At 38.3% G+C, this 24,728-nt stretch overlaps 1 protein-coding gene across 4 annotated transcripts in view; it reads left to right on the top strand.

The window, feature by feature from the left end:
- DIAPH3 (diaphanous related formin 3) overlaps nucleotides 1-24,728 on the top strand; it is a 473,874-nt gene that overhangs the window by 366,412 nt on the left and 82,734 nt on the right. For all 4 annotated transcript variants that reach the window (XM_045588685.1, XM_045588684.1, XM_045588687.1 and 1 more), the window contains 2 exons: nucleotides 5,454-5,549; nucleotides 5,996-6,055. In XM_045588685.1, the coding sequence (XP_045444641.1) occupies nucleotides 5,454-5,549; nucleotides 5,996-6,055 (156 nt within the window). The remainder of the gene's footprint in view (nucleotides 1-5,453; nucleotides 5,550-5,995; nucleotides 6,056-24,728) is intronic.

The raw sequence follows: 24,728 nt of genomic DNA, 5'->3' as shown, positions 1-24,728 counted from the left end.
CACATATCAGAAATGATTATGATACTAGTCTGTTGTCACACAGTTAGTTGAGAGCTCAGACTAGAATTAGCAGGTGTTCTTAGGTAGTGTATTCTTTCTGTTATGCATGTGGTTGTGAAAGCCAAGGAAAGCCATCAGCTCTAGAGGCAAGAGCAGAGATAGAGGTTCATGTGGAGAGTATTGGACAGGCCAGAGAATGTTTGGGGAGAGTCACAGGCAGTTGTCTTTAGCTGAATAATAGGTTGTGATGTTGGAAGTAAGAGATAAGATTAGAAGAGCAATTAGAATCAGTGTTGGGAGCAAGTGAAAGAGATGGGACTTTATATTGTGGGAAGTGAGAAATATAAAAAAAATGTGTGACTGGGTGATTGAAGATTATAACTCTCCTTTAGGACTTATCAGTACTGTATGAGATGCATTAGAATTAGGGAGATACCAGAAGCAGTGTGACTCTAGGCAACTCATGTGATATTTCAAATAAAAAATAATTCAATTCTTGACCACCAACACACAAAGTTTACTCAGAAAAAGGAGCAATGGGTCAATTCATGAGATCCTGGCAAATGTGCATTAGCAACTGAATGGAAGTCTGCTACAGGGAAAAGGAAGAAACAAAGCTGTGTGTGGTTTACAAGGTGGTGGGAAGGGCCCCTACTATGTCCCTGCCCCATCTTCTTCTATCACCTTCATTCTCCTGCACAATTACATTGCATTACATCCCCCCCCCCCCCAGCTGACTATATTGTGCCACATTTGTTAGTATAGACAACATGTCTTAATGAACACTTTCTATATTACTAGCCTTGTGGTAGGCATTAAAGGTAAATGAACAGCACAATCCCCGCTCAAGAACTCGTCATCTGGGAGTAAAAACTGTTAAGTAAACAAAAATTTAAAAGATCTAGTGTTCTGTGTACCTCATGCCTTTGGACACAGAGGGCCACCCAGTTCAGCCTGCATAGGTCAGGAAAGGATTCACAGTTATCTGCCTTGAAGGAGAAGAATGAGAGAGCTTGATGAAGAAAGTGAGAAGGATGCTCTGTGTAGAGAGGACAGCATATTCAAAGGAGTAAACTAGGGAGCATAGAACTGTGTTGCAAGCTGTTGGTAAGTCTGAAAGTGTCAGCATCTATCTCCTAAGAGCAGTGGGATTCCCCTGCCTGTCCATAATGTAATTATCACACTCAGGTATCTCAACATTGGTACAGTTTAATTTTTTAATATCAAGTGCACTGTAAAATGTATCCAGTTATCTTAATAATGTCATTATAACCTTTTCACTTTTCAAGAGCTCACCAAAGATTGTGTGATACATTTACTTGACATGTCTCTTTAATCTTTAATCTAGAACAGTGCCCTAACCTTTTTTTTTTTTCCTTTTCATTTCTCTCTTGGCCATTCATGATATTCATGATTTTTAAGAACCAATGTGATTTCAGTTATGTGGAATATAAAGAACAAAATAAACGAACAAAAAAATTGTAACAGACTCAGACACAGACCCTAGACTGGTGGTTGCCAGAGAGGAAGAGGGTTGGGGAATTGGGTGAAAGAGGTGAAGGAATTAAGAAGTACAAATTGGTAGTTACAGAATAGTCATGGGATGTAAAGTACAGTATCACAGGATAGTCAGTAATCTATACTAATAAAAGCCTAGGTGGCATCTCACCCTCACATCATTACAAGATGGTCACACCATGTTGTCACAAGGTGGCCGCCTCCCTGTTGTCACAAGATGGTGGGCAGGGGAGGGCAGTTGGGGGCTATCAGGCTGGCAGGGAGCAGGTAGGGGGTGATCAGGCAGGAAGGGGAGTGGTTAGGGGGTGATCAGGCAGGCAGGCAGGCGAGAGATTAGGAGATAGCAGTCTCAAATTGTGAGAGGGATGTCTGACTGCCTGATCACCCTGCAGGATGGGGCCTAAACCAGAAGTCAGACTTCTCCTGAGGGATCCCATATTGGAGAGGGTGCAGGCTGAGCTGAGGGACACCCCTCCACTGCACGGATTTTGTGCACCAGGCCTCTAGTCTATATAATAAAAGCCTAAGCGACTATTAACAGTGGAACAACCAGAACTGCGGGTCACTATGATTCTCACTGACCACTGGTGGACAGACACTCAATGCAGGAGCCTGCCCCCTGGTGGTCAGTGCACTCCCCCAGGGGGAACACCACTCAACCAGAAGCCAGGCTCTCAGCTGGTGAGTACAGCGAAGGTGGCAGGCAGTGGAACTAAGCCATCAGTTGGACATCCCTCAGGGAGTTCCATACTGCGAGAGGGCGCAGGCCTGGCCTCTAGCATTGTTATAACTATGTATGTTGCCAGGAGGATATCAGAAATATTGAGGAGAACATTTTGTAAAGTGTTCTAACCATTACTCTGTATGTTTGAAATCAATAAAATAATATTGAAAGTAAGCTGTAATTGAAAAAAATAAATAAATTGAAAATGTTAAAAAATAGAAGAGCTTAGGTCAGGTATCTCACAGAATGTTTCTCACTCAGGATTTGTCTGATTGTTTCTTCCCATTTAGATTCAGGATAAGTACAGTTGTGCAAACTATTACATATGTTATATTGTGTCTGCCTCAGTGCATCACTTCAGAAGGCAGTTGTCAGCATGTACCATTGTTGTGATGTCAGATTTGATTATTTGGGAAAGGTAATATCTACCAGATTTCTCCATATCCTATTCCCCCTAAGCCTTATAGAGATTGGGGTTATGTTGTTGTTTTAAATTTTTTCTTTATTGATTTTTAGAGAGAGAGAGGAAGGGAGGATAAAGAGATAGAATGAGAGAAACTTCATCCATCGGCTGCCTCCTCCTTGCCCCCTACTGGGGATCGAGTGACCTAGAATTGAGCTTGTGACCTCTTGGTTCTAGGATTGATGCTCAACCACTGAACCACCTGCTGGGCCAGATTGGTTTTTGTAATCATTGATGATTTCTGGCAGAATCTGTTCTTACTGTGAGCTGTAATGTAGTGGCTTTCCTATTTCACTCATATCTGTCTCCTTTATATTAATGGAACTCAGCCCTCCTTATATCGTTGACATCTACTAGTTCCCAGTTTACTTTAAGGGAGAACTTTCTCTTGCTCTATGTTTATTTTTTATTATTATCAATACAGATGCATTCTTCTGTTCTTTTTTCCAGTGTGCAACAATCCATTATTACTTATCCAGTGCTCAAATTGTTATCTTGTTCTCAGCCCTAAAATCAGCCATTTTCCTAAGTATTCTGGTTCCTGTTAGCGAGTAATGATACTTAGACACCAAGTTCCAAGGGGTAGGTGTGCATGTTGCTAGTGCATTTCATTACTATTGGGCTCTTTGGGGCCACAAAGTGAGGAAAACTGTTTTTCAAAACCTTGAGCATATATGGCACATTTAAGTCTAATCCACCACTTGATGACTCTTCCTCTCCTTCTACCACTTTATATTTGAATTCCTTTCCTTTAGTGAGCACCCCTGTTGTCACCAACATTTGTACCCATCTGTTCCATCTTACCATATACACATAAGATTTTCAGAATGACTATATTAATGCCATTACCAGTAGAAAACTTACTAAGGAAAATTCAAATTTTCTTTGTAGTTCCTTTTCCCCCTTAAATATATGCCATTTATCTCATGTTTGTTTTTTAGATTTTTTAAATGTTTCCTTTTACTAATGAAATATATTCAACATCTTAAATAGTTGGCATATCTATAGTTCTTTCTAGGAAAAATATACTTGAGTTTGAGTATAAATATTAAAAAATAGGTAGGTAGTTACTAATTAAAGTGTCTGAACTATTTAATGTGTTTTAATTAAAATAGCCATAAAGCCACTTGAGAATTAAATTTGCATATAAATTCATAATTTCCAAATGCTCTATTTATCACCCACTTTTTTTATTACACCTACAAGGTTTAGTACTTTTCTAAGAATATGAATTAGAACCAGATGGAAAAGTGGTTGATGCATATTTATATATCTGTTTATAAACTGTTTTATTTGTATTCTATATTCATTTGTCATCTCATCTGCCCTCTCTCAGGAGATTGCATCTCAAAAAAAGAAAAGAAATTAAAATTCTAGAGGAAAATGGTTTTCTATTACTTTAGACAAAACTATGTACCAGCCATACACATTCATAGAAAACTAGAGGCTTGGTGCACAAAATTTGTGCACGGGGGTATCTGTCCCTCAGCCCAGCCTGCACCCTCTCCAATCTGGGACTCCTCGAGGGTTGTCGGACTTCCTGTTTAGACCCGATCCCAGGCAGGGGAAGGTAGATAGAACTGGATCAGGCCTAATCACCCTTAACTGCCCTTCTCTGCAGGCTTGATCACCACCTAACCGCTCTCTCCTACAGGCCTGGATTTCCCCCTCAACTTCTCTCCCCTACAGGCCTGGGTCTCCCTAACTGCCCATCGCTGCCGGTTTGATCACCCCCAACTTTCTTCCCTTGCTGGCCTGGTCCCTCCCAACTGCCCTCTCCTGCTGGCCATCTTATGATGGCTATCTTGTGTCCACATGGGGGGAGCCATCTTGTGTCTTAGGGTGAAGGTCATTTTTCATATTATACTTTTATTAGATAGGATGCCTACAAGTGAATTCTAAGGTACCAAAAGAGCTAGCATTTCTCTGTATTTCAGTTGGGCAAGTAGTATTGTTGAAGGTTTTTTTTGTTTTGTTTTTTCTGCTTTCTTTAAATATTACTTAACATAGATAACTAGAAGTAGCTATGGTTTCAAGGAAATCTGATATTAGTAGAGAAAAATGGCCCTACAATTGCATCATTAATCATATACAGAATATCAACTTAAACTAATCATAATGTGGTTCAAAAAACAAATCCTCCATTTGGTTTTTGAAATCCTCCATTTCTTCTTTATTATAGAAGACAGACTTTTCATACATTCTGTAAAAATTTATAGTGATTGTTGTATGTCACCTAAAGTTAGGGGTTGATTATCCTCTGATATTAACAATCAATTGTTGGAGTCATGTTCTCAAAAGTTAGCGTGGAAATACAATTTTGTGCAATATGTTTAGACAGCAGAATATCAATAGCACCAACAAAAGCACTTCCACACCTGGTCGATTTTAGAACTAAAGCTGCTGCTTTGAAAATAATCCATTTCTACAAGGGAAATGATATTTATGATAACCCAAGACACAGATATGATGAGAACTACATTCTCTAAAGTTATCGTGTCACTGGCCTATAAAAGCAGTGCTCTGAAGTGAATCAATGGAACTCGGTCCTCATAGTGGACAGTAGCACAGCACTAATGAGACAGATTTCATTAAAGGCTATTTGATTTATGAGAGAAGTAAAGTCCTATCATATTTTGAAATTGCTGGCTTAGTCCTGGCATCTGATCTTATTTCCTCTATCATCACCATCATGGTTTCTGTGTATTCTTGACATTGCTATGGTAACCCCTGCATCTCTTCTCACAGAGGGTGATGAGACAGGAGTGATGGATAGTCTGCTGGAGGCCTTGCAGTCGGGGGCTGCCTTCCGCGATCGAAGAAAAAGGACACCGAAGCCAAAAGGTGAACGTTATTCTTGTTTCATGTTACTTTCTAGGGAACTACCACAAAGAACAGCCCTCTTATAGTTTTTAATTCTTTTAAAGTCATGTGTCAAGAATGTAGTGCCGTGGGCAACCATTCCTCAGAAGTTTCATAAGTTTTCTTAATCCTTCCCTTGCGATGACAAATGTCAGAGAGAAAAGCATTCCAGTTGGCCGGTGTCAGTAGCACATTACAAATCAATGCACTGAACCTAGGAAATCCTGATTAGTGTGACAAGTCTCAGCTGAAGAGCCATATGTACTTCATCCCAGTGGAGTTCACAGTAGCATAATTAAATGGGAAGTAAAAGTCATAACATTATTGCTTTGCTTCTAGATATACTTAAACTTGGAAAATATACTGTTACACTTCTTGAGATGAACAGACCTCTATATTAAACTTCTTTTATATTTTTGTTTTAACAGATATTCGGCAGAGTCTCAGTCCCATGTCTCAGAGGCCTGTTCTGAAAGTTTGTAACCATGGTAATAAACAGTATTCATAAATTGCACATTCTTCTTATCTACTTTTATCCCATTGATCTGTGATTTCAGTAGACTGCTGTGAAGTTCTCAAGTTTCAATATAACTATAATAGTAAAAACGTGTGGATCTACACATTTGTTATAAGATTGTATACTCAGATTCTGCTGCCTGACAGTATTGCCTGAGCTAGTGTTTAGAGTTCTTCTTTTAGGTCTTGAGTGAATTTTTTTATTATTTGAAATTACTTCAGACATTTCTGATCATTGTCGTCCAGTGTACTCTTTCAAAAGCATTGTGCTTTCATATTACTATTTTAAGTAGTGGACTTACTGTACATGGAGATGCAATTTGAAATGTTGAATTGTTACCTATTTTACTCGATGACATTTGCCAGTACAGTTTGAAATACTATGACCCGCATTTTGACAAAATTATTAATGCAGATGAGCTTCATATGATATTATTATGGATGGATGTGCTAGAATCACTGAAAAGGTGAGTTAACTTAGTCTCTGGTATTTATGATATTGAATCCTTTCAGAAATCTCTACCCAACTACTGCATACCAGTCTCAAGATGCCGGTTTGTGTTGATTGATTTTATTTACTTTATTTCCCTTTTTCTCACTGTTAAGTATTATGGGGTTCTGTTTACCTTCCTTAGTCAAAACATAATTCACCCATTGTGATTGCCATTTCCTCAGGGTGAGAGTGTCACCAACTTCACCAGATTTCTAAATGGAAAATACTTGACAGATTTGGAGTGCAGATGAGTTAAGTAGTTAAGTTTTAGCACTAATTGTGATGCATGAGTAGAGAAATGTATCAAATTTTTAAGAGAGTCTAAAATAATTATGAGGTAAGTAAAAGACATGGTTATGATGATCTACTGCTCAAGGTAAAGAACATATAATAGATGCTTTAAAAAGAAGAGGAAAGGTGAAACCCTACAGCAAAGTTTTATATAGATCTTTTGACATTTTTCAACAGTAAGTTTTTGTTGTTGTTTTGCCTTCTCCTGCTCTAATAGTAAAAAATAATTGTAAGAAATCAGATAAATTTGTTGTGGATCATTAATTCCTTATTAGAGTTTACGGTTTAGAATTATTGTGACATTCGAAATAATGGCAAACAGTGTAGAGGACAGTGTTTTCCTGGACCTCATAGATAATGTGTTTCATAGATGGAAACTCAGGCTAAAAACTTCTCAAAACTACATATCTAGTTATTGACACAGTTAAGGCCATGTTGCAGTTCTGATTTCCATCGCATTTTTCTTTTGGTTATATATAGATCCTTTGATTATTTTTTATTAGTAGTAAAATAAAATAAATAATGCAGCCCACATTGTAAGTCATTAAAGCATAGGCAACACGATGGTCATGATCTATACTAATAAAAGGGTAATATGCTAATTAGACTTGGTGACCAGACATCTTCCGGATATCCTACTTCCTTCCAGACAGTTAGGGAGCAACCAGGCCACCAGGGGAGCAGTTGGGGAGACAGGGAGGGCGCGATCAGGCAGGCAGGCAGGTTCCAGATTGCAAGAGGGATGTCCTGGGCCTCTAGTATGATTATAATGGCATATCTATACCCCTGCCATGCTGAAGTTTAAATAAATACTTTAGATGTAATGTAGGGGGAAATTACTTAAGATAAATTTGTGCCCTGGCCTCAGGGACCCAGTCCTTCTGTGACTGTCATGCTAGGAAAGTGTCCAGGCTCCTGTAAATTACATATATAAATTGTGATGTTTCAGTCCATTTTGTAAAAGCAGATAAGCAATGCATTTCCATCTTTACTAAACCTGATATATACTATCTGAAGTCCTAGGCTATTGTAGGTTATAGAGCCAGCCAAAGGAGATATAACACAAATATCAAATTCTCTATTGTAATATAAATGTAGTGGGTTGACATGTTTTTTAAACTTAATTTTTTATTTATATTTCTGCTGTGTTTTCACTTCACATTTTTAAGCAAGTGAGAGAAAAATCCAAATGACCAAATTAATCTTTTAAGAACAGTATGTAAAAGATAGATTTATTAGAATGGATGTTGAAAAATGAAGAATATGAAAAGGAAGGAATATTACAAGGATCATGATTATTTTTACAAAATGTTGACATTTCAAGCCTATTTGTAATTTTCTATTTCTGAAAATTATTTTCATTGAAAACTGAACTATGTGATTGAAATGTAACACATAATCCCTTTTACTTTTTGTTTTCATGTACTTAAACAAAACTAGTGTCTGATACTTATACTTTCTACAAATATACAGTAGTTGATAGTATGTTGTAAACTGATATTAAAAGATTTATAAAATTTTCTGTAGGGTTATTACATGCCAAGCACTATGCTGAATGTTTCCTATTTAATCTTTTCAGTACTATTACCAAGTAGTCACTACTTTAGTCTCCATTTTATAGTTGAACATAACTAAGGATTAAACGGGTTTGATAGTTTGCTTAGGCCCTGGGCCTGTCTAGTTCTTAATCTCTCTGCCATGTTGTGTTCTGAATGTAGCTGTTCAAATCCATATCTGTTGTTCCCATCCTTGAGCCAATGCATATGTGTACATTTTTTTCCTCATGATATAAGGTTGAACTAGAAAAACCTCTCTGAGGTTTTCAGCCTCTGGTGTGTCTAGTCTCTTATTCCAAGATTGAACCACTATGTATACTCTTTTCCTCTTCTGAGGCTGGATTATAAGGTACATCACCTCCTGGAATTACCCTGTTTCCCCGAAAATAAGACAGTGTCTTATATTAATTTTTGCTCCCAAAGTTGCGCTAGGTCTTATTTTCAGGGGATGTCTTATTTTTCCATAAAGAAGAATACGGTACTCATTTATTGTTAAATGAAAATAAAGGAAATTTTTAACCTGTATATGGTACAGTAGTACAGTAGTTGTCAACAGAAACCAGACAAACTGTGAATCCTACAGTATCAAGAATTTACTCATTTATTCAATGACAATCATATCATCATCTTCTGGAACATCACCATAACAATCCAATTCCTGAATTTCCTGCTGAATTTCTGTGACTCCATTTCTTTCAGAATCAGTGGACCAAATCTCTCATGTTTAGCCTAGGGGGGCCTTATTTTCAGGGGGATGCCTTATATTTCAGAAGGAAACCTGTAAGTAGGTCTTATTTTCAGAGGATGTCTTATTTTCGGGGAAACACAGTACGACTACTTTTTATTCCTTCAATAAACTCTATATTCAAGCATCTATATTCATTAAAATAAATGCATGCTCTGTTAGAAAGATCACAGATGATTTACATATATATACATATACATATACATATACATATACATATACATATACATATACATATACATATATATATATATATATATATATATATATATATATAATCTGGCATATTTATTTTACAATTAGAAAATCCTGGCAAAGTATCCTCTCAGACCTTGGTGTGTGTGTGTGTATATGTGTGTGTGTGTGTGTGTGTGTGTGTGTACACAAAAGATGGCCTCAAGCATTCTAACTTCTGTCAACTTCAGAAGCACAGAATGTACACACTGAGTAACCCAGCCCTTGTGCTGTGCTCCAAACCTTTAACAAAAATACTATGGTTAACGCCTTTACCTGTTTGATCTTTCGTTTTACCTATTAATGTCTAAGCAGAAATTAAGTGTTTGGCATTTTTCCTTGCTAAATCTTCATTCATTAACTTATCAAATTTATTAAACACTTGTTAGGCATTTAAGATATAGAGATACCATCTAAAAATTCACCATCCACTGGGAAGATAGATGAGTAATAATTTTCATACCTGTATATTTGCTTAATGCTGAGTTAAGGGTAACACACAGGGTGTGGGCAAGTATCAAGAAGTCTGGAAGACCAATTCAGGCCTGGCTTCTAGAAGGACCTGAAATCCAAGCTGAGTTTTGAGAAATCAGTAGAAATAAGGCCAAAAACCCAAGGACAAGGGTGAACCAAGAAAGCAACCACACATACGTACTTTCTCAAGAGGTCCTTTCCTTTACAGGGCCATTCTGGTCCCTGTAAAACCATGTGCTCTTATTCTCACAAATAATAACACTCAAATTAGCACCCTAGTCTTTTCCATTTTACAATATTCATTTCCCTAAAAATGTTCTTATTTGATGTCTATCACATTACTCATGAGCTCCTTCAGGGAGCACACAAGGCAATGAAGGAGGGTATCTCTCTGGTCTACTGCTGTGACCCCAGTACTTAGCTGGTCTAATGCCTGATACATGGATGTTTAGTAAGAATGCACAGAATGAACAGACATTTTTAGATTTAGGCTTGAATTGGACAATATATATTGAGAAAATCAGATTTCTCAATATCACCCAAATACTTGGGATTAATATGCAATTGCTAAAGCTTAGGCTGTGAACACAATTAATCCCTCTCATCTCCCTAAAATGGTATCTGAAGGAGCTCCTTGATCATCACTGGTCTTGGCTTCAAAAGGTTGTTAGATCAAATGTGGAAGATGTGGTTTAATTTTGATTGGATTATTCACTCCTGAGAAATGGGGGGTTACTTATGAGTTAAGTTTTTTCACCTTGCTTAATTAAGCAACATTTAACAACAGTAAATAAAACAAAAGAAAGCATTTGCTAATGAGCACAGGGCATTATTTCATTTCCTTACTCAGTAGTGTGCATTCCAGACTTACAGATTTTTCTATAGTCTGTAGAAAATAAAACTCTTTTAAATCAAGATAATCTAAGTGTTGATGCATTTTTATAAAGTTTAGACCTTACTTGAGTTTTGCTGAATCAACTGGCCTAATTGATAATAAAGGACCAGATAGGGGGAAAGTATATCAAGAGTCTAATGCCAGACCAAGAATTTGAACTGTAGAGGTTTTTGAGCCAGGAAATGACAGGTCTGCTCTAACCAGTGTGGCTCAGTTGGTTGGTCGTCATCCCCTGAATGGAAAGGTTTCTGGTTCCATTTTCAGTCAGGGCACATGCCCGGGTAGTGGGCTCAACCCCCAGTAGAGGGAATGCAGGAGGCAGCTGATCAATGTTTTGTTCTCACATCAATATTTTCTCTATTCTCTCATCCTCCTCCTCCTCTCTATTCCTATCTCTCTAAAAATCAATAAAATGTCTTAAGAAACAAAAAAGAAAATGGCAGGTCTGAGCAGTTTGTATGGAACTGAAGTGACAATCTTCTGAAAGACCTGAAAAGAATATAGCTACCTTGATGCTGACATGGGTTGGCTATAAGAGATCAGGAAAGAATCAGTGTTTTACCGATTGAAGAAGGAAGTCAGGTCTAGAGCTCTGGGCTGAGACCCTCAAGAGAGTTGCTAAGGCTGCATAAGCAAATGAGTTATCTAAAGGAAAATCTTCAGACTTAGAGAATGGTAAACCAAAGGCTAAAATCTTAGGATTGAACCCAAGTGAATGATGAAGTGTGTGAGAGACAGAAAATTATGAAGAAATGGAGGAAGATTAGATAATAATGGAGCCTACATGTGGTTGAAAGAAGACTTTCAAGGAATTGATTTTTCTCATTATTTTTCTTCTGTTGTTTGTTTCTTTCTTTCTCTGTACAACTCAGTGGTATACCACTGAGTGACTAGTGTTCCTCTCTTTTACTCTCTTCAGGACATCCCTTCCCCTGTGTACTAGACAGACTGTAAACATCTGTGACAAAGAGATCTCACCTCATGCTGCTTCTCCCTGAATCTGATTACATCCTTATTAGATGGTTTCTTTTTATTAAGTAGTACAGTGGAATATATTTTCTCAGTGAGATGGATATAGAGTAATCAGAAAAAATCTATAAACTATATGCAATTAAAATCCCTAATGATAAAACTGTTTAACTAGAACAAAATAAGATAAAACATAATCAAAATTTTAGACAAACAAGTATTATGCATTTTTAGTGAATAACCATATCCTAAACAAAATCTTGGTATATTATCTTTACATTAAATCAATTCTTAATAGCCTTAATTTGGATCTGATTATCTATTTTTACTCTCCCACTTATATATGGAGCTTTGAGAGATTTTTATAGAAATAAGATTGTATTGCTTCCAGGCACAGCTGCTCTGCCACTCTTAAGATTTGAAGTCAGAATTAGATGTGAAGCTAGTTAGATATTTTTGAATTAGTTTATTTCTCCACAAAATAACTCTGAGAGGCACACACAAAAAAAGGCTTTGTTATTTATCAAAATTTCACACATAACCCTCCCTTCCCTAAAGCATTCAGTTGTGGCTCCCTTATTTCTTAACCTACCTTTTCCCCAAACAGCAAGAATTTGTCTTAAAGCAGAATTATGAAATTTGTAAGGTTTTCAATCATGTCTGCCTTAAGGCTTCTTTGAAAACAGTGACCACAATGTGAATCCAGTTCTTGGCTAAAAAACCTTGTCTGTCAAAGTAGTAAATATTGACAACCACCATTGCCATTTCTTTCAAGTGTATCCTATTTTAAAGTAGACAGAGCATAGGAATAATATAGTAAAATTATATGGTAATTTTTACTGTAAGTCATTGGCTTATTTTTTTGTTCTCTTTCTGATAAACTTGTGCCTGCCAAGTAACCTAAGAAAGGGAGTTATTAAAATACTAATTGTTTTTGGCACCCTTATACTTGGGCTTTCAAGCAGAATCAAATGCTACCTGTAACTGTCAAAAGACTTAAATATTTTTAAGGAGACTTTTCTGAGCCAGGAATGTAAAGAGGTTTGGTTGATTTTACATTTTATTCAAACATCAGTCTCTCCTACTTACTGTGTAGTCAAGCAAAAGGAAGGAAGTACTCAGCGGGGCTCCTGCCTAGGTAAGGATGCCCTGTGGGTAGAAGGGAAAGGCCTGGCTAATTTATACTCAGGTCAGGACAACCTTTTGGCTTAGTCACATTATCATACAGACCCTTAAGCATGAACAGATTAGAAAATTCTCAAGTACTGAGGACTTGCAGTTGTTTTAAAAGGATATTTATGCAAGAAATAGCAAATGCCTTTTATTTAATGAGTATTCGAAAATCTATGCTGAAGGCTGGGACCAAATTGAATGAAAAGGAGATAAAGAACTATTATGTAAGGAAAGTAATGTTCTCCACTTCCCTGAAATAGTTGTTACGAGTAATATGTCTCTTGTTCTCCTTGTCTGTAGTGAACTAATTATTATGATCTTTTAAAATTTTTGGCTCATTCTAAATTTCTCCTTTTGCTTAAAGAAGGCAAATAAAGTAAAAGTCTGAGGTGCTGCTTAGGCTCTTCCAAATGTAGCCATAGTGCTTAGTTTGGCAGAAGGCAGACAGAGTGAACTGTAGAGTACCCACCAAGCAGAGTCAGCCCATTTTTAGAGGCTATTTCATATTTTAAAATAGTTAATCCGGGAAACAGTGCATCCTCTGTTGGCACACCTTGTGATGTGTGTTTGAGCAATGAATGTTACACGTGAGGAAGGTGCATGGAAGGGTAGGTGACCCTGATGTAGCTGGTGTTTTTCCAGGTGTGCGCCAACTATGTGACAGATCTGTTTCCATAAAATAACACTTGGTGCTAAACTCATTTCCAAGGTGCCATTAGATTTAGTTTTATATTTTTACTTTTATTTGCCCTCACTAAAGGTCAGTTTGGAGTAGCCACAAGTACGGAAATTATTTTTTAAGGTTGTTGTCAGTATTAAAAATTTTTGCAAAGTGCCTGACTGGCACATAATACCGTGTTTCCCCGAAAATAAGATATCCTCCGAAAATAAGACCTACCGCATGGAAAGATAAGACATCCCCTGAAAATAAGACCTAGCACAACTCTGGGAGAAAAAAAAAATATATATATATATATATAAGACACTGTCTCATTTTCGGGGAAACAGGGTAGTTAACTTTAAAAACACCAGAGGTAGTACTTATTCACTGGCAATTTGTGAAAGCATAAGACTAGCCAGATGGTTGAATCCTGTTGATAGTAGCCTTGAGTGATCTGGCCAAGCAGTCTGACCTTGAAAACAGTGTGGAGTCACTTCGGGCTTTTGCATTTGTTTTGACTACTTGACTTACTAATAGGGTGACCCTAGCAAGTTATTTCACCTTTGAATTTCCTTTTCCTCAGCTGTAAAAAAAAGAAATTATACTATGTGCTTTATAGACTATTTGTAAGATTAAATGAAAATATATAAGAGTATGCTACTAAACTACCTAGAATTGAGTAGATATAAATTTGATATGTTAGTTTTTCCTCATTCTTTTTCCTTTTCCACCATCCTAATATGGTGCATTTGTCAATAGAAAATTAATATAAATTCTCCAACAAAATCACAGTGGTAGGCAGAATGGGTGTGGTAATGAGAGAGGTTGAAATTGATTTTCTTATGTTGAATGCTCTCTCTACTGCATTTAAAGGGCATTAAGTGGAATGAACTAATTTAGAATAAAAAATATGAAAAATTAAAATACTATGGATGTTTTTGGTTTTCAAACATAATAATAAAGATGTTTATCCTCCTTTCACCACAAAGCCCAAAAGAGGAGTAACAAGGACCAATTTCAACTTCTATGAAATCAAGACCTCTTTAACCTGGAACATCTTTAACTTTTAAAGACAGAATAGAGAAGGTGATGCAGGAAGGAGGAAACTGGAGTGCAGGTGAATTCATTTCCATAACAGGCCACCAAAAACTAGGGGACAACAGAAAAGTATTCCTCACAGTTTTGGGGACTGGACATCTGAAATCAAGGTGTTGGCAGGGTCAGTTCTTTCCTAGCGGGAGAGTCTGTCTCTTTTTCCTGTCTCACAGTGGCTGGCGGGCCTTGCTGTGCCCTGATTGCAACTGCACTTGACTTTCTTCCTTAAGTCTCTCCTCTTGACCTTTTTATGGGGACAGCAGTCATTTGGTTGGGGCTCACCCTGTTCTAGTGTGACCCCCATCTTAACTTGGTTACATTTGCAAAGACCCTATATTTAAATAAGTTTACATTCACAACAATTGGGAAGTGAGGACTTCAACATATTGTTGTGGGGACACAGTTCAACCCACAACAGCAGGTGACTCCAATGAGGAACAGACTGTTACTCCTCACAGGACACATGAGGGCTGAGGAATGGCAGGTCCCAGGAGCAGTGGGCAGAAGGAATGGGACACAGAGATGGAAGTGGAGGGGTAGTAAAGAAGTTCGACTTCCATCTGGCGGTGTGGCTCCAAAATCCAGACTTGTAACCATGATGCTGCTTTCTCTTTCCTCCTCCCAACCCTGAGAGGAGAGGTGTATCGTCTAGAAAAATGGCGATGCTCTAGAGTGGCAGTCAGCCAGGGATGAGGTGTGCCTCTGAAAATGGATTATGTCAACACAGAGGAAGGCCTCCCTGGCCCCTCTAACCACTTAGTCCTTGACCGTAGGAGCTACACTTCTACTCAAGGCAGATCACAAAATATTCTTCTGAAGGTAATGAACAGTTTAAAGAAAAGGTCTTCAAATGGTTGTATTGGAACCCCTAGCCTCCAAAAAATACTTGGGTCCCACAGAGAGGACCACAAATTAACAAACCTAGTCACTCACACAAAATTTATCTTAGATATGAATTTGAATGAGGATTCATCAGCTAACATTTGAGGAAAAAAGAAAAGGGAAAAAAAAAACAGATCAAACAAGGGAATTCTTAGTAAACAGAAAATGTGGAGAATTATACCATAGTTAATAATTGCAATAATATAAAAGATTTCAGTGATGAAAATAAGATTAGATAGTACCAATAGCTTTAACAAAATAAAGTTTAGAAATATTAAAGGTTTTAATTAACAACAAGCAGGCACTCATGATAGGAAGACCTCTTAATTTATCCCTATTAAGATAGAACCAGAAGTCAGTTCCATTCATTACCTACCTCTTCCTCTCCTAAAACATACTGAAAGTACCTTTATTTTTTTATTTTTCATTTTCTCTCTCTCAATACTGTATATGAACCTAAAAGGACTTCTCTCTGTTTTAGCTCTCAGAATATCATTGTTATATGATCTAGAAACTGGAGCGCTCTTTAGTGTGCCTTCCTTAAGACTGGTAGGCAATGAGGCAATAATGGTAGTGCCCCTAGCTCAGGATAGTACATGTGCTTTTTCAAATACAGTGGATGTGTCCAACCTTTTTGTGTGTTCTGTAAATAATATTGGTCAGTGATTTTACAGCACATCTCACTATTTTCTTCCCTTGTCAGTCTAATGTGAGAGAAAATAATGACGGAAATGAGTAATAGGGAAAAATCAAGTTCCACTTTTTTTTTTTTTTTTGCCATTTAGAGGAAATGTAGCCTTTCAGTACAGAATAAGAAGTTGATGACTAAACTGAATCCTTAGAAAAACAAGAGAATGGGATGAAATTAGCATTTTGAAACATTAACATTATAATCAGTGGCTCTTTTGTAAGTATCTTAATACATTACAACCACCTCTGAAAGCCAAGGCTTTCACTAGTATAGGTGGATTATTTGTGACTTGAAGGGGAACAGTGGCCCCTTGTTATATGTAGTCTAGCTAAAGAGATAACTATTAAATATGTCTCTACTGCAAAAGGGTCTATAAATTGATTGAAGAAAGCACTGACATGCATTAAAAAAGCTGAATGTCCCATTGACTCCCAAGTAAATTAGAAATTATTTGTGTTAGACTTGATGACATTGTTGTGATAGGACAGCATTTGGCTTAAATACTTCCACATTTATTAGCAGTGATATTAGAATAAATGGTAATGATCATTAAGTGCTATGTACATTATCATTTAACTAATTATGCTTGCAATCTCCTTCTATTAGTTAAACCTCTTTTGGTTAATTAGTCAAAGGAGCTGTCTCCAAATTCTAAAGGAATAATGAAATAAAGAAACACTGAAATATCCTAAAGAAAATGGCGGTGTATCCATGTTACCTCATATGTCAATTTTAGTTACCATTACCTGATCCATTATAGCAGCCTCAAAAAATTCTGGCAGGTTTTTTTTTTTTTTTAATTTTTTATTGTGAAATATGATCATTAGGCTTATTAAATTACTAGAGGCCCGGTGCATGAAATTTGTGCCATGATTCTTTCCAAAAATCGGGACTTTTTTAAAAATGCCGTGGGATGCGGGACAAGTTGTTAAAAATCGGGACTGTCCCGCCAAAAACGGGATGACTGGTCACCTTACCCTAGAGTAGGGGTGTCGAACTCAATCAGAGAAGGGGCCAAAATCTAAAATCCAGCCTAAATCGCGGGCCAAATGGTTTACTGAACAGTCATAAACTGTCATTGTGATGGAAATGCAGCGGAGTGTAGTGATGACAGCGCGGTGCGGGCCACATTGCAAGGCCTGGCGGGACGGATTTGGCCCTCGGGCCTTGTGTTTGACACATGTGCCCTAGAGGGATGTCTGACTACCCATTCAGGCCTGATCTGGGCTAAATGGGCAGGCAGACATTCCTCTAACAATCCAGGACTGCTGGCTCCCAACCACTCGTTTGCCTGCCTGCCCGATTGCCCCTAACTACTTCTGTCTGCCAGCCTGATTACCTAACCACTCCCCTGCCAGCCTGATCTTTGCCTACCGGCTCCCCTGCCAACCCGATTGCCCCTAATTGCCCTTCCCTGCAGGCCTGTTCACCCCTGTATGCCCTCCCCTGCAAGCCTGCCCCCCCAACTGTCCTTCCCTACAGGCCTGGGTCCCCCCCAACTGTCCTTCCCTGCAGGCTAGGTCACCCCCAACTGCCCTCCCCTGCACGCCTGGATCCCCTCTCCCCCAACTGTCCTCTCCTACAGGCCTGATCACTCCCAACTGCTCTCCCCTGCTGGCCTTATTGCCCACAACTGCCCTCACCTGCCAGCCATCTTGTGTCCACATGGGGATGGCTATCTTGTGTGTTGAAGTGATCGTCAATTTGCATATTACCTCTTTGTTGTATAGGATTTGTGAACTAGTAGCCCTGCACATGATTAAATAGTGCAAGTGCCCTATGCCTAGCTGCAATCAGGACTGCTGCCCAGCGTCACTCCTCCACCTCTGTGGCCCCTGCCCCGCAAACCTCCACATTAACAGCCCCTACCCCGCGAGGCTCCTCGGCCTCTGCTCCCCACGACCTGCAATGCTCTTCTGCATCAGCAACCCTGTGAAGCTCCATGGTCACAGCCCCCACCCCACGCCTCCACCTCGCCTCCACCGCCCCATTGATGCTCCGTACTCGGCACCCCTGCTCTGCAATGCTCTTCTGCCTCAGCCACCCCGGGAAGCTCCATGCTCACTGCTCCCATCCTGTGAGGCTCCTTGGCCTCACCGCCCCACAAACTTCCTGCTCATTGCCCCTGCCCCACGAGCCTCCGCACCCTGCCCCGCCACACAGTGAAAGCTGGACCGGTCCTTTGGTCATTTGGGCCACAACTCCCTCCTCCAGCTGCCACCGTAGGTGGCCAGGGGTCCACAGCTCCAGCTCCCTCAGCTCCCTAGCCTAAAGTCAGGTTGAGCCTGTGGTCATTACTGGTCGTTACGGACCCAGACTTTTTATATATTAGGATACTTTACCCATTAAAGCATTTTAAGGCAGAAAAGTGCTAATATAATAGGCAAATAAAAACAAAATCCTTATATACCAACTTTTTTATATTGAAAAGATGAACCAGGAAATACTGTTTAGATGTTAATACCATCTTATTGTATTTTTTAAAATATGTTTTTATTATTTCAGGGAGAGAAAGAGAGAAGGATAGAAGGATAGAAAAATCAGTGATGAGAGAAAATCATTGATTGACTTACTCCTGTATGTTCTCTATTGGGGATCCAGCCTGTAATCTTGGACATGTGCTCTGACTGGGAATCCAAACCATGAGCTCCTGGTTCATGGCTTGACACTCAACCACTGAGCCATGTTAGTCAGGCATAGTTCTGACAAGCCAGTACCTCAAAATACATAGAACTTCAAAACTACAAATATAAGGCACAACTCATACAATTTTATCAGGTCTTCTACCACTTACTTCTTGTTACTATGGTTAGCCTGAGGAGTTCTTAAGCTGATGTTTGATAAACTATGAACAGGGTTTTATTTATAATCCAAAGTATATTTTATCACTGGATGTAAAGCATGTTTTCATATATATTTTTATAGTCTTCCTTTTGTGTCAAAGGAGGGGAGTAAATAGAGAAAACAATTTTTTAAAATTGACTGTGATCTGTCATCAGACTTCTCACTTGATGACAGTGATGCTGAATTCAGACTGTGCAGCAGAAATAAATGAAGAGCTACCCAGGACAGTCTTGCAGGACAGAGAGAAGCACTGCCCGGGAGGTTCTCCTTGGATCTGGGCTGCACTTGCAGCCTTTGGCAACAGAGACCTCTCTAATAAGCCTCAAGGTTTTCATCACTTTTTTGGTCTCTCTGTTTTCTGTTTACTTGCTAGAAACCACATGGCCTGTTACTCTCTATTCAATTAACCTTCTTTTCATTTGCTGATCTCCATTCCCTTTTTTCACCTAAACATAAAAGTACATGATCTGTTCAGGGTAAGAAATAAATTTGTATAAAGTAACTAGAGACCCAATGCACAAAATTCATGCAAGAATAGGCCTTCCCCTGACTGTCAGCACTGGCTTCCCTCTAGCACCCAGGACCCAGGCAGGCTTCCCTCTGGCCACTGGCAGGCACCGGGCCCCGGGCTTCCTTCTCAGCCCCAGCTTTGTCCGGAAGGTAATCCAGGAGGACATCTGGCCTAATTAGCATATTACTCTTTTATTATTATAGATGGACTGAAGTAAGGAAAGTCAGTAACTCTTAAGTACTGTGTTTTAGAAACTGACATTTCCTAGAAATTAACTTATCTCTGCTAGATGTTTATTTAAAGACAGTTGAGCTTTGTATACCTTCCTGGTATACTTCCCTTGCCTCTCTGTTTTAGGAAGTGTAATCTATTTTTTTCCCATATTGTCACATATTCCTTAAGTAAACAAGATCTCTGATCCTAGCTAGAATCCTCTTGCAGTTTTGCACTAAGATCTTCTTTAAAATTGGAAATAAAAGACTATCAATATACAAATTATAGGGCCTCTCTCTCTCTCTCTCTCTCTCTCTCTCTCTCTCTCTCTCTCTCTCTCTCTCTCTCTCTAAATTACTTGGCCCTATGTGTTGCACGGAAAGGTTTTGTTTTGTTTAAACTGTTCTTATACTTGTTTTGCTTCTTCCTTTATTTCAAAAGTAAACTTAAGCCCTAGCTGGTGTGGCTCAGTGGATAGAGCATCAGCCTGCAGACTAAAGAGTCCTGGGTTTAATTCCAGTCAAGGGCACATGCCCAGGTTGTGGGCTCCATCCCTAATTGAGGCAGCCTATCAGAGATTCTCTCTCATCATTGATGTTTCTATCTTTCTCTGTCTCTTTCTTCTTCTCTGAAATCAATAAAAACATATTGTTAAAAATATATTTTTTAACTGATGAATTCACATAAATCTAGAAAAGCACACAGTTCCCAAGTATGTGGCTTGATAAATGCTCATAGAGTGAATTTACCTATGCAGCCAGTATGCAGGCCAAAAACAGTATTATTATAGAAACACAGAAGCCCCATCTGGCTCCTCCCATTCATGACCTCAGATCCCACTCAGGTCCTAACTGTGAGAACATAAGCTAGTCTTACTTCGTCCTTTTTAAAAATTGAGTCATACATTTTGTATCCATTTTGTTGTGTAAAGTTTTAGTTTGTTCATCCTTATTGTTATTTAGTATTTCACTCTATAAATATATCCTTTTTTTATTATTTTGTTGGTAGGTACTTATTTTGTCTCTAGACTTGGTCTATTACAAATAATATATGTGATTCTTATACATGTCTTTTGGTTCTGTCAGGTAAAGACCTAGAATGTAATTGTTGTTTCATTGGGTTTGCATATGTTCAGTTTTAGTAGATATGCCACCCAATAGTTTTCCAAAATGATTATACCTGTTTATACATCCATCAGCAATGAAAAAGAATTTCATTTCAACGGTTCTGATAGGATAGTTCATTGTGATTTTTATTTGCATTTTCCTTATGAGTAAATTGAGCATAGTTTCATAAGTTTGACTTTTTGGATGTCCTATTATCTGAGATGCCTGTTCAAGTCTTTTGCTTATTTTTCTGTTCATAGATGTTTTTCAAATAGATATGGTACACTCTAAAACAAACATGTCAAACTCGCGGCCAAGGGGCCATATGCCACAATTTAAATGAGGCATGTGGCCCACCAGCTGTGAATTTGACATGCTTGCTCTAGAACTTTATAACATTTATGTCAAACTGCTAATTAAAGGAAAGATTGTGGGTCACTTTATGGTAATATCTTCCAATAATTACGAGACCTTAGGATGAAAGTTCCAGTTAGTATTATGCATTAAAAGAGCAAGCATGTTGTAAAATCTGCTGCCTGCTTCCCTCTTCTGTTGAATTTCCTTTAATGTACCTGTCCATTGTCTTTTACTCCTTGTTGTCATGTGATAGCAATTCAGGGATCCACTAGCATCTATAACTGAACTATGGACACTCCAAGACGGTATTCTAGAAAATAAGAGTGTGTCATGCAAAAGATTTAGAAAACCATTTGTTGAATGAATGAACGCTTGAATGCGTAGATATGTGAATGCATGAAGGAAGAAATAAACAAATGACTGCATAACTGACTCTTGAAGTCTGGCCTCCCAACTCTAAGTCTAATTGAAATTCCATATGCCCCAATACTTATTATTTATTAGGAAATACTGAGTGTGGAAAATTATTGTCATAAAATGTTGTACTCAACTTGTAGCTCACAAATATGAATTGGGTAAGCTGTCAAGGTAACAAACTTATAACACATTTAAATTTAGTTTTATGATAAAACTAGAGTCCTGGTGCAAGAGATTTGTACACTTATGGGGGGAGGCCCTTCAGCCTTGCCTGTACCCTCTCACAGTCCGGGAGCCCTTGGGGGATGTCCTACTGATGACTAGGCCCGCTCCCATGAGCCCGGCTTCTGGCTGAGTGGTGCTCCCCCTCTGGGAGCACACTGACCACCAGGGGCAGCTCCTACCTTGAGCACCTGCCCCCTGGTGGTCAGTGTGCATCATAGTGACCAGTTGTTCTGCTGTTTGGTCTATTTGCATGTCAGCCCTTTATTATATAGGATTTGAGTGGCTTCTTTATAAACTACTTTTAAATACAGTCTATTACCAAAGAAAAGATTCTTCATGTTTAAAATACCCCAAGCACATGATTCTATTGTTGATGAGTGAAAGCCATATTAAGTGATTAAATATATGTTTCTTCTAAAAGATGACTTTCATTTATTTATCTAAAAAAAAAATCTATAATGTCTTCCAAAGTCAATTTTGCAACATATTAATTATGGTAGTTTTAAGTTTTCTAAAGTGTTAATATGAAGTAGAGGCTTCTGATTTTTAAAATATTGATTCTATTCTATGGAATTAGTAAGTATGTGTTCTTACCATGTTTCTTCATCTATGAAATGTGGTAGTAGTTTTTTTTTGTTTGTTTGTTTTATGAGTTAGATCTCCCTCTCTCTTTTTTTTCTTAACACTGAATATTTTTATTAACATTTATAGTCACAACCTAAAATATGAGAGTTAATATCTAGTCTATTTTGACTGCTACACTTGAACCAATTGAGCTGCATTTGGGATCAAATACACACATTAAAGTAAAGTAAACACTGAGTTTGTTTAAATCCTATGTCTTTGAGTTTTCTGATGCAAACATCTATTAAGAGTATAATATTTAAAAAATACAGAAAAGTATAAAGGAGAAAAATAAAGTTTACCCATAGCTTATGTAAACATTGTTGGCATTGATTTTCAAATTTTTAACATATATGCATATTTTCTTAAATTCAGACATGCTGTGCATAGCAATTTTGTTATGAGTATTTTCCATGTAACATGAATTCCTCTTAACAATGTCTTAATTGATATACAGTATTCTTAGTGAAGTTGGGCCATGCCTTATTTAACAAGCTTCCCCAGGATTTGACCTTTAGATGCTTTTACTACAATATTATAATAAACTAAAGCCCCAGTGCATGAAATTCATGTACTGGGGAGGAGAGGGGGGGAGGTGTGCGTCCTTCAGCCCAGCCTGCACCCTTTCATGGTCCAGGAGCCCTCGGGGTTGTCCCACTGAAGGCTTAGGCCAACTCCCATGGGAACCAGGCCTAAGCCATCAGGTCAGTGGGACATCCTTAGTGCTACTGCCAAGGCAGAAGAGGCTCTCGCCACTGCTGCTATGCTCGGCCTGAGTGGCACTCCCTCTGTGGGAGTGCAATGACCACCAGTGGGCAGCTCCTGTGTTGAGTGTCTGCCCCCTAGTGGTCAGTGCACATCATAGTGACTAGTCATTCTGCCATTAGATTTATTTGCATATTAGCCTTTTATTATATAGGATAGCAATATTTCTTCAGACTACAGTAACAGTTATGAATTGTTGTGATGCTGTTTATACCTACTGTCACACTGATTGGGTATGGTGAAGTGATCCCTTCATCATGCTAAATTATACTCCTACTGGACCCTCCACTGCACTAGATGTTTCAAAAATTTTACCAATCAAACAAAATAGTCTCATTGTCATTTTTTATTTTTAATTAGTGTGAAATTGTGTCTTTTTTAAGTTTTGTTACAACTGACAAAATAAGAAGGGTAGGGAGAACAGAAATGGGGAGGCGGGCAGAGAAACTTTCTTAGTATTTCTTATCAAACTATGTCATCAATTAAGGAAAATCATCAACTTCAATGTTATTTCTTTTACCTTATTTCTTCAAAAGGAGCAATTGTTATTGCTGTTTGTGATGATTTTTCAATGCTTCCAGCCCTGGAGTCAGTTTATTTATACATTTTGGCTATTAATAATAGAACATAAAATCAACCCTTGAGTGACTGGAGTAATGAGATGGAGAAAAGGGGATGGAAACCAGAACCAGGCCTAAATCTCATGGCACATGACTGGTTAGGGGGTTGGAATCACAGTGGACTTGCACCTCCTTCCCCCGGGATTGCGGGTCATTAGGCAGCTGCTTAATGGATCAGTAAGATGCTTGTGACTAAATGTAGTCTCCTTGATGCCAGCAGAGCCAGGTGAAAGGTAAACTGAGCCCACCAACTGGCTTTTCTTCCAGATGGTTTTTAACATCAATTGTAATCGATTTCTTTTCACTAAATTCACCACATGAGTTCATTTAAAATAAGAGGCATTTCAACAGCGAAGGTACTTGTACATTGTGATCACTTTGCTAAATGTGATTTTTTTATTTATAATTTATATAACTATATAATTTGCATAATTTATATGGCTTACAAAAGAAGGTATATAATAACCATGTAAAATTATAAGAGAAAAACAGATGCTACAAGAAAGCAAAAGTAATTTGGCTCTTTAAGCTTAGAGCCTGGTTTCTCAATTCAACATCCATCAGAATCACCCCGGGGAGCTTATCAAAACACAGGCTGCTAGGCCCAGCCTGAAGTTAGTTATTCAGTAAGTTTGTGGGGGCATGAAAATGTGCATTTCTTGTAAATGTATAGGTGCTGCTCATCTAGGAACCACACTTTGAGAACCACTGATCTAGATCATCCTGTTTCTCTGAGTATTCAGAATCATAATATGATTGCTGGTTCTGAACCTTGGCCACATTAGACACACCTAGAGAGTTTTT

Source organism: Pipistrellus kuhlii, unplaced genomic scaffold, assembly GCF_014108245.1.
Source record: "Pipistrellus kuhlii isolate mPipKuh1 unplaced genomic scaffold, mPipKuh1.p scaffold_m20_p_3, whole genome shotgun sequence".
In the NCBI taxonomy this organism is placed as follows: Eukaryota; Metazoa; Chordata; class Mammalia; order Chiroptera; family Vespertilionidae; genus Pipistrellus; species Pipistrellus kuhlii.
Note: the sequence above shows the minus strand (reverse complement) of the source record. Positions and strands in the feature narration are given on the sequence as shown.